The sequence below is a fragment of the Grammomys surdaster genome, unplaced genomic scaffold (assembly GCF_004785775.1).
Source record: "Grammomys surdaster isolate TR1022 unplaced genomic scaffold, NIH_TR_1.0 100, whole genome shotgun sequence".
NCBI classification, from domain to species: domain Eukaryota; kingdom Metazoa; phylum Chordata; class Mammalia; order Rodentia; family Muridae; genus Grammomys; species Grammomys surdaster.
In genome coordinates, this window is record NW_021604579.1 from 6,399,854 (window position 1) to 6,411,161 (window position 11,308).

The 11,308-nt window shown below is 47.6% G+C and overlaps 1 protein-coding gene across 1 annotated transcript; it reads left to right on the forward strand.

The window, feature by feature from the left end:
* Positions 1-3,026: 3,026 nt before the first annotated feature.
* Positions 3,027-3,887, forward strand: Foxe3 (forkhead box E3). Its single transcript, XM_028784513.1, has one exon. It carries the CDS (start codon positions 3,027-3,029, stop codon positions 3,885-3,887), a length of 861 nt encoding a protein of 286 aa, XP_028640346.1.
* The last annotated feature ends 7,421 nt before the right edge of the window (positions 3,888-11,308 follow it).

Below are 11,308 nucleotides of genomic sequence, written 5' to 3' on the forward strand. Positions count from 1 at the left end.
TCTGGGAAGCAGGCCCAACGGAGGTGGGGGGTAGGCAAGCACAAAGAACTGGCAAAGTCTGGGTTCTCACCCCTTTGGCTCAGCTCCTCATCCCCACCCTTCTCAGAATTAGCAATAGCCAGCCATACATTCAGGATCATTTATTGAACATATAGTATGTCCCAGACTATACACATGGCCTGGGAAATTGAAGGTACCTACAGAAAACAATAAAAATCCTGTAATCAGCCATAGGATGCAGTAACAGCCAATTTCCTCCTTGGAGGTGTTACACAGAGGCTATGATAGGAGTTTCATCCCTAGGGGAAGGTGAGAAAGGCTAAGGTTCCATCAATACTAATTCTGCATTTGAGTCCACCTTCAGGATAACACTGTCCCTGGCTGAATGGCTCTCTTCTGCCCCCCTGGTTAATGCAGAAGGGAAAAAGCTTCTTATCAAGATCCACAGCAAGCCAGGCCCCCTATACATCCCTTACTATGGAGATGTCATTGCTTCCACTTGGCAGGTGAAGAAACAGGCTTGAACAAGAGGTGGCCTTGCTTATGTGGCTCTGGGAGCTATGCTCTGGCACCACAGTGACTTGCCTTGTCCTCCTCTGTGGTGAGCTGTGTCATGTGATTTCACTGTCTTGTGCTCCAGGTGGCCTGTGCTGACACAGGATGAACAGAGGAGCGGGTAGAGGAGCAGGGTCTGTTCCAACACAGTCATCCTTGTATGTTTGGGACATTGTCTCTAGACCTGCAAGTGTCATCATCTTCCTGGCTGCTTCCTCAGTCTCCTCCATCCCCTTCTCCAGGTATAACTGTCCATTTTTCCGCTGGACCATCTCATTTCTATCTGGTCCTGGGCACTGGCAAAAGGCCTGGCTCGGATGCTCTTGGCGAATGAGGCAGGTGAACTGAGCCCAGGACTGAAGGAGAAGTGGGTTTGGGATCTGTGTGGCCTTGACAGGGTGTGGCAGTGGCCTGAGTATAGGGCCTCATTCAAAGAAGGGATGTCTACTGTCTGAGATTGGGCGTGCTGACAGATGAGCAGGCTGGGGGTGGGGAAGGAGTCATTCAGAACGAGGAACCGAGATGCTTCGAGACATTATGAAGTGATGTCCAGTGGGCACCTGCATCTGCTGAGGAGAGAGACTGGGAAAGAACTTTGGCAGCTAAAGTGGGGCAAACTGGAGGAACTCTGCTGTACTTCATTCCTGAAGTCTTAGCTCTCTTTTGTGTGCATGTTATGTAAACGGTGTGCAGGGGTATACATGCATTTGGGAGTGCCTCTGTGTGGAGGGCAGAGGACAATCTTGGGTGTCAGTCCTCACCTTCCTAGTTTGAGACAAGGTCTCCTGTTCACCACTGCCTACAGTAGGCTAGCTCCCCACAAGCTTCTGAGGATTCCCTTGTCTCTGCCTCCTCTGTCTTGTCATATGGGTACTGGGACTATTGATGCACCATCGAGTCCAGCTTCATGTGGGTTCTGAAGTTCTGAACTCAGGGCTTCACACTTGAATGTCAATGATGTAACTCATCGAGCCATCTTCCCAGCCCGTTTATTTATTTTTGATATGGAGAACCACTACCTAGTCTAGCCTTTAAGTGGTGTCAGTCTCTCCTGTGCTGGGATCACACATGCGTTCCACCACACTGGACTAGAGCTTCCATTGTAAGGAATGGCATTAGAAGAGCAATGGTGGGCGGTGCTCTGATCATGGGGCTTCATTTCTGCTCTGCCACTATTAGTGTACCTTGCGTGAGATGGGTTATATTATTTAACCTTTCAGAGCACCGGGTCCCCCAGGCAAGAAACGGGGATAATAATATTTACCAGAGGAGCTTAAGTGCCAGTGAAATACTATAAAGTATTTGCCAAATACAAGATGCTAAGCAGTGGTGGTCATGATGTGTTACCAACTGGGAGTACAGGAGGGGTGTCCTTGAACTCCATGCCTGAGTTTGGATTCTGCATCCTAGGCTACAGGCCACCTGAATCTAGCTTTGGGCATTTGCAGGGGGATAAGGTATACTTTATCAGAGATGGAGTCTAATAGGGGCCTAAATTTTCTCAAGGGCTGACTGTACTCACAAGACTTTGACAGTAAGTGCCTCTGGAGCTTGGCACACCCTTCACTTGCCTCTGTGCTCCTTGCTCTGCCTCTGCTTCCCTTCATCCTGTCAGTCTCTCTGCTTTAAGACAAGGCTTCTCACCCTTTGGCTCTCTCTCTGTGGTGATGAAGGATGGCATTTTAACAAAAACTCTTCCCTCTCTCCACCCAATGATAGTGTCTACACCAGAAAGGAGTTCCTTCAGCCCTTCCTTCAGTGGAAGCATTTGGGGGTATGCGTCTTTTGGGAGGCTCTTCCTTTAAAGCAGAGAGTACTTTTTACCATTATATATGTTCAAGACAAGTTCACAAGGCCTGGAGTCAGGAATGGATAAGGAGGAAGGGGTTGCAGCAGGGAAAAGGAGTTAGGGTTTCCAAACATCTTCCTCTGCAACAAAGGCAGCCCGGTTCTGCGCTATCCTCTATCACCTTCACTCTGGCTCTCTACTGTTCAAAGGAGCCTGATGCCTCCCCGACCAGCTACATAGGTGCTGGAGGCTAGCTAGCAAAGACTGCCAGAGCTGAACTAGAAGCATAGGGAAGGTTAAAGGGTAATCTGACCTCTGGAAGGCACAAAATGGGGAGAGGGCAGTAGAGTGTGCTGAATGGGTGGATTTGTGATTGGGGTTGACCCAAAGGGGCGGGGGTAATGGGAGCAGTGCGACCAAATACCATGGGATGAGGATGGGGCCGAAACTGACTCAGGGATGAGGGAGGGTCTGAAAACATTGACCCACAGGGACTAGACCAAGGGAGGGGGAGAAACAGAGGTGGGCTGCCAGCCCGGGAAGGGGGCTGGGAAAACAAATTAGAGGGCAGGTCCGAGCCCTCTCCTCGGGAGGTGGGGGTGTGTGTCCATATAAGGCGAACTTGCGACCCCCTGCTCTCCGGGGCGTGGGCAGGGGCTCCGCATCCCTAGAACCCCCACACATGGATGCGCACGTCGCTTTCTCGGGCTTCCCAGCCCTGCCCTCGGTCTCGCCGTCGGGGCCGCAGCCGCTGCAGCTGGCGGGAGCCGAGCCGGGGCACGAACCCGAGGAAGTGGTGGGCGGTGGGGACGCCGAGCCCACGGCCGCGCCCGGCCCGGGCAGGCGACGCCGGCGGCCGCTACAGCGTGGAAAGCCTCCCTACTCGTACATCGCGCTCATCGCCATGGCCCTGGCGCACGCTCCGGGCCGTCGTCTCACGCTGGCAGCCATCTACCGCTTCATTACCGAGCGCTTCGCCTTCTACCGCGACAGCCCGCGCAAGTGGCAGAACAGCATCCGCCACAACCTCACCCTCAACGACTGCTTCGTCAAGGTGCCGCGCGAGCCGGGCAATCCGGGTAAGGGCAACTACTGGACGCTCGATCCCGCGGCCGCCGACATGTTCGACAACGGCAGCTTCCTGCGGCGCCGCAAGCGCTTCAAGCGCGCCGAACTGCCCGCGCCGCCGCCGCCGCCCTTCCCCTACACACCCTTCCCGTCCGCGCCCGCACCCGCTCCAGCACCGCCCGCGCGCCTCTTCCGCCTGGACAGCCTGCTGGGCTTGCAGCCCGAGCCGCCGGGACCCGTAGCGCCCGAGCCGCCCTGCTGCGCCGCGCCCGACGCCGCCTTCCCGCCCTGCGCCGCCGCAACCTCGCCGCCGCTCTACTCGCCCGCGCCCGAGCGCCTGGGGCTGCCCGCGCCGCTGCCCGCCGAGCCTCTCCTGGCTTTGGCGGGATCGGCCGGTGCGCTCGGGCCGCTCGGCGCCGGGGAAGCCTACCTGAGACAGCCGGGCTTCGCGCCGGGGCTGGAGCGCTACCTGTGAGCCGCTCTTCGCTGCGGGAGCGCCTGGTGGAGGCCCCGACCCGCGCTGGAGCAGTGCGAGCTTGTCGGTGGTGCCTCCCTATCCGCCCGCCCGCAGCGTGGGTGCAATCCGCTGGGTCCCTGAGCCTTGCATGGGGCTAAACTTTCCCTGCTCTCCTCCATCCCTGGGGAGACTGACCATCTTACCACCAGACTGAAGGGCCCTCTCCAATTTGAGGCCTTCATTCCTCCCTTTACTTGTGCGCCCCACCTCACACTGCTAAGTCCGGTGCGCTGGAACTGGACGATTAAAGAGGGGACTCCAGCCCCAAATGTCCTGGTGAGTTCCAGTCTGTGGAAGCTTTCGTCCCAAGGCACCTCCTCCATTTCTGATGTTTGCCAACACGTCAGAGGTCCGACTCCTGGGTTCATTACTTCTACCCCATCTTCCTCCATTTACCGATAAGTTTGACAAATTTGTCCCCTGCCCCAGCTTTACCTGTCCGCGCTTGTTTTCTTACCGAGCCCCGCCGCCCCACAGATTCACCTGACGCTCTGCTGCAGGTCCTGAGGACAGTTCTTCAGACTTTTCTAGGTTACATAGCACCAGGATCTCCTGACTGAGTGGGGGGTTAATGGGCGTCTGTGGCTGCCCCGCCCCATGGAAAGCACAGAACTTATCTGGGTATTGTTATTTTTCAATCAAAGCTAGTTTAATTAAAACAAACAAAGAAACCTTTCTCTGGGTTTGTCGTGTTGGCTGGGAACTTGGAGAGTTGCTGGGAAGGATGGTGGGTGACGTTTGCCTCCTGGGATTCCATGTGGGATGAATCTCCTTCTGAATCATTAGGCAGATTCTCCTGAAGTAGCATCAAGGAGTGATTCCACAGAGCTGTGCACATAGTCGGTCTGGTCAAAACCTGTCTCCTGCATCTCATAGATGGTATGGATGAAATGAGGTGTGGGCGGCTGAGTGCATTTAGAAGGTAGGTTTCCTGCCCCCTTGAGACCATTTCCAGGACTACAGTATAAGGAAGCCCATTAATTGGCATTAATCCCATCATCACCTCTCAGCCAAGAGAAATGCCCATTCTTCAAAATGAGGTCCTCAGAACCGTATCACTTGGATCCTTACTAAAAATTCGGGATTTCAGGCCCCAGCACAGACCTATTGAATCAATCAGACTCGGGGATCTTAACAGAATCCTTGAGCTATTAGGGCACACCATGATAGAAGAGAAGCAATCTGCTCAAGCCAGAGGCTCAGCCTAAAAGATAAAGCTCCCTGCTCTAAGGGATGAGGCTAAGTCACAGGCCACTTTCCCAGTCTGACCTTCATTTTGTGTCCCCTGATGGATTATGAGAGGGACAGCAGCGTTGACTTAATCGACTCATGATATGCCCAGCACCAAGGACAGGGCAACAACATCGCTGCCCTGAGACTTGGCCTGTGACCTTGTCCTGGTCTTTGATGCTAACCCGAAAGCTGAGCTTCCCCAAGATTCCTGCTCCAGCTCCAGGCAGGGCTCCCAGTTTAGTTCATCTTAACTTGGGGTAGGGAAGACTTGAGGAGAGGATAACAGTCATGTTGAAAGCCCACGTGACTGTCTCATGGACATGCCTGATGTTCCTTTCCTAGATACGAGTGTTTGGGGCATCTGGGAGGCAATAGAAGGTGCCTCCCAGATGAGTGGACAAGGAGCAGCTCAGAGAAGAAAGGTGTGGGGGAATCTGAGAAGGAAGAAGGTCCTTTTTGGAGGTAGGATGGTAAATATGATAATAAGTATCTTCTCCTATCTGTTAGCTGCTTAGAACAAGGGTCAGATTCAGTTTGCCTGGTGCATAGCAGCCTTAGCATCTGTGAACTGGCAGGCTGAATTGCTTAATGTCTAATACAGTGTCTGCCTTAGTGAATAATGAATACATGGACAGTTCTTTCTTGCTCATTCTTCTTTGCCATTCTCAAAGTGACTTGTGGGGTCATAAGAAGGAGAATGAGGTAGAGATGGAGGCAATCTTTTTTCTTCTCACTTGAGAAAACTGGTCCACTTGGACCCAACAGGCAGCAGGAAATCCAGCCTCTGTTCTCTGAGGCACAAAGACCAAACTGCAAATTTTCTTCTGCTTCAAATGGTGTGGCTGCCCAGCTTCCTGCCTCCAAGCATCTGTACACAAATATCTCCTCAATTCAGAACATTCCCAGGGAAGGGAAGAACCCACTTGCCACCCTGAAGACCAAAGCACGACCTCAGCTCTCAATTCTATCCTTGTTGCTATGGCCAGACACCTCAGTCAGCCACATTTGGGGGCACTCTGAAAAATGCTAGCAAGATCAGTGTAGAGCTGGAAACCCAAACTTATTTTCAGTTTTTTTCCTGTTTCTGTTTTGTTTGTTTGTTTTTTTTGTTGGAGACAGGGTCTTTATTCAACAGCACCAAGCATATGCTGTGTCCAATAGAGACACAAACAAGAAAACTTGTTTATGACTTCAGAGAGTTTATAGTCTGAAAAGCCATAGGTCAAATAGTGCCCTAAATATTTTGCCATTTTGGCAGATGTTGAAAAACTAGAATGTGAGGCTGGAGGAATGGTTCAGCGGTTAAGAGCATGGACTGCTTTTCCAAAGGTCTTGAGTTCAATTCCCAGCAACCACATGGTGGCTCACAACCATCTGTAATGGGATCTGATGCCCTCTTCTGGTGTGTCTGAAGAGAATGACTGTGTATTCACATACATTAAATAAATAAATATATTTTTTAAAAAAGAAAAACTAGAATGTAACCCAGCTCTTCCGTTAGAAAGCCCTGGAGATGGGCTGGGGAGACGGCTCATCAGCCAAGGTGCTTGCTGTGCAAGCATGTGGACCTGAGCTGGCATCACCAGCGTCATTGTTGGCTTATATGTGTCACCCCAGCACTATGAAGCAGACAGATAGATCCTGGGGCCTCACCGTTCAGTTCAGTCTAGCTGAAACTGGAACTCCATTTTCACTGAGAAACCTTCTCTCAATAAGGTATATGGGCCTGGAGAGATGATTTAGTGACTAAGAACACTGACTGCTCTTCCAGAGGATTCAGGGTCAATTCTAAGCACCAACATGGTGGCTCACAACTGTCTGTTACTCCAGTTCAAAGGGCATCTGATGCTCTCTGCTGGCTTCCTTGGGCACCAGGCATGTACATGGTGCACAGACATGCATGCAGGCAAAACACTCATACAGGTAAGTTAAAAGACAAAAAACATTAGAAGTTGGAGCTAGAGAGATAGCTCACCAATCAAGAACAACCAATCAAGAGCAATATTTATTTAAAGCCACTAAATACAGGCCAATTTAAATTTCTGCTCTTGAACAGGACCTGGATTCAGTTCCCAGCACTCACAAGGTGCACAATCATCTAGATCCAGTTCCAGGGATCTGATGTCCTATTCTTTTTTTTTTTTTCATGAGAAATGCAAGTGGTATGTTTATACATGCACACAGGCAAAATATTCATACATGTAAAGTTTTTAAAAATGTATGTATGTATGTATGTATGTATGTATGTATTATGTATGTATGTATTATGTATGTATGTATGTATGTATGTATGTATGTATGTGAGTACACTGTTGTTCTCTTCAAACACACCTGAAGAAGGCATCGGATTCCATTACATATGGTTGTGAGCCATTATGTGGTTACTGGGAATTGAACTCAAGACCTCTCTGGAAGAGCAGTCAGTGCTCCCAACTGCTGAGTCATCTCTCCAGACCTAAAAAATATTAAAAAAAAAATCAGAAGTCATTTTAATCTGAAGACACATTTTCATGTTGATTTTATTGGTACCAGGGATTGAAACCACAGCCTTGAACATCCTAGCCAAGCTCTCACTGTACCTCTGAGCTACAGCTTAAGTTCTTTAAATTTTTGTTCAGTTGAAATAAGTATGTTACTAGTCAAATTAGCGATCAAAGGCTCATGATTGGCACCTTGTACTGCTCCTGAGAGCTCTACATCCAGCCCCGCAAGCATCAGCTCCTATGCCGTCCTCCAAGTGCAGCTCTCATTTGCTTATTCTGGAATATATTTCCATCTTTATATTCTTCTCTCTTGAAACAGTAATGAGTGCGGTGTTTTTTTCGTCTTTCTTTTCTTTTTGTTTTGCAATGCTGGGGATCAAACCCACGCCTTGAACATGCCAATCAAGTGCTCCATCACTAAAAAATGCACCCTCATCTCTAGTGATTAACTTCTGTTATGACACCTGATTATTTACCCCTGAAATCTTCTCCTCCTACTGCCACCAAAAATCACTAACTTTAGGTTAAATTCATTGTAATGATAACATTTGCATGATTACTTTGTATACTGTATGCATTTTATTATCTGATAAATCATGAGTAGACAATGCTCCTGACTTTTGTGTGTTCAATTTTTAATTTTTTCCTGTATTCAGCTATGTCTTTTTGTTTTCATTTGCTCAGCTTCTATCTACTGCTAAGCTTTCCCTCTCTTTCCAACAGTACAATTTTTTTTCTCTCAAGACCAAATGTATAAGGAAATTCAGCACTATTTTTGCTGCATGTCTGCCCTCCTGGGGACAACGCTTCCAGCGTTCTCTGTCCTCTGGCTCCAGCCTGGCCTGGTGGTTCTCCATGTCTGCTGTACAGATGTCACTTTGGAATTTCCTTCACCATCCCTTCATCTCTGTCCTGTGTTACGTCTTCTGCTTCCTGGATTCTATATCTTCCTTTTTCTTTGTTTATTTTCTTGTTCCAGTAGAGATAAATTGTTTTGGAAACTACACATCTGAGATTAAGATGATTATTTTAACACGAGAAGCTAAACATGCACTTTGACAGTGAAATCGTTGAGTCAAAGCTGTGTTTCTGTAGACTTTCACTGGGGGAGGGTGTAGAGAGAGAATGGAGGAGCTTTCTCAATTTAATATATGCTACCTCCTGGGAAGCTGGGAAGGTCTCACAACATGCTAGTAAGTGTTTGGTTAAGAAGATGAACTATCAAGAATTCTTTTTTAAAATTTATTTTATATATTTGACTACACTGTCAATGTCTTCAGACACACTAGAAGAGGGTATCGGATCCCATTACAGATGGCTGTGAGCTACCATGTGGTTGCTGGGAACTGACCTCAAAACCTTTGGAAGAGCAGCCAGTGCTCTTAACTGCTGTGCCAGCACTCTAGCCAGAGAAGTCTTTATTATTACTATTATTATTATTAGTGTGTGTGTGTGTGTGTGTGTGTGTGTGTGTGTGTGTGTGTGTGGGTATGATGTGTGCATAAGCCTTGGCATGCATTGGAGATCAGAGGAAGACTTTTTACAAGTCAATTTCTCTGTCCATCTTAGGTTCTGGGGATCAAACAGGTCATCAGGTTCGTGTGGCAAGCCCTTTACACAGTGAGCTATGTTGTTCATTTGAGAAGGAGCTTAGAGGAAAGGTATTCAGACAGAGATGCTTCCTGATGTAGGAGGCCTTGGGATTCAGGGAAGGGTGGCTTTGGACTTAGAACGGTGCTAAGCTAGTTTGAGGGCCTGTATATCCAGCTAAAGAAAGAAGCCAACATTAAGTAACTTGGATTTACCTAAAAAGGAATAATAAACAAAATGGAAGGCCTTTCACCGGTGTGACTGGGTTATACAAGCTCATGTGAAATACCTCTCTGGGAGATGCTAATAGTATAGACAGGGAGGATTTTGCAAGATACAGGGGTTAATATAGTATACTTTTAAATGAAAAGAATCTCACATCCTATAACGCATTAGAAAACATTTAAATAACTCTTAGGTTAGAATACAGTTAATAGCACAGACTACTTATAAAAATTGAAAACCATACACTTAAAAATATGGACTTTTAAATCTGTGAGATGTAACCAAACTTATGCTCAAAAGAATCTTTGTAGTCACAAGCTATGTAAGTGGTGTTAGAGAAGACCTGAGGTGAGTCAGGGTGAGCACTTAAAGGGATATTGCAGAAAACTGCTTCTTGGAGGAGGAAACAAGCAGATATGCAAATCCACAGAAAGAACCAATCATTGGCTAAGGTCTAGAGTGACTGAATGAGGGAGGTGCTGGGCTCTGTAGATCTATGAGTACAGGAGAAAACAAAACCATTCCAAGCCAGTTCCTCAACTGCTCTTACCAAGGGCACCTAGGCTGGTTATCTGTAAATGCTGTCAAACCGTCAAGATAACCATTTTGGGGGCTGTAGAAATGACTGAGTGGTTAAGAGCACTAGTTGTTCTTCCAGAGGTACTGAGGTCAATTCCCAGCAACCACATGGTGGCTCACAACCATCTGTAATGGGATCTGATGTTGTTTTCTGTCATAGGGATCTACAGGAAGGCATAGCACTCATGTATGTAAATAAATAAATCTTTAAAAAACTATTTTCTAGAGATATAAATTGCTTCAAAATAAAGACAAAACAAAGCCATCCCAATTCAATCTACTTTATGAGGCTATGAAAGCCTAATAAAGTTAAGTGTGGTGGCACAATCCCAGCAAAGGCAGGTGGACCTCTATGAGTTCAAGGCTAGCTTGGTTTACATAGTGAGTCCCAGGCCAGCCAAAGCTATACAGAGAGATGCTATCCTGTCTCAGTGAGAGAGGGAGAGAGGGAGGAGGAACAAAACAAAACTTCTAACAAAGATCAGATAAACCCAAAGATATGGTCATATATGAAAGATACAAAGTTCCCACAACAGCAACAACAACAAAATACCAGAAAATTCAATTAGAATTATTTTTTTCCTCTTATTGATGTTGATACTTTTTATTATATTTTTAGTGTGTGTGTGTGTGTGTGTGTGTGTGAGAGAGAGAGAGAGAGAGAGAGAGAGAGAGAGAGAGAGAGAGAACAAAAGTGCAAATGCCAGAGTTGAGAGGAGCCAGAGATATAAAGTGTTTGTGAGCCATTTGGTAAGGGTTCTGGGAATCAAACCCAGGTTCTCCAGATGAATGGTAAATGCTTTTAGCCAGGGAGCCATCTCTCCAGCCTCTAGCTTCCTTTTATAAGTGTTATAGATCATACCATTTATAAATTATGAAATTGAAATTTCCAAAAGTTAAATCATTCTCCCAGATCAAGCTACATAGTGACTGGCAGGTTCTGGACTTGGTTCCAGGTCTGCTTAACTCCGAAGCCAATCTCCTGACGCCGAGGAAGAATTACGTAGATGTGAAAGTTTGGATGGAAGGCCCCAGCCACCAGCAACATCCCTTGGTTCACCCCGAGTCCCCACCCTGGTACCTGGCCCCAGTTTGGATATTGAAAGGTGCCATTTCAAGCCAAGTGACAGGTTTTATATTTCTCTTTTCTTGACTCATTTTCTATTTCCTCTCCCCTCTATCTAGGTTGGCTTCTCTGCTTGTCTCTTTTCTCTTTCCCATCAAGTCTGTGGAGACAACAGCGCCACCTGTTGGCCATGTTTTATGTAC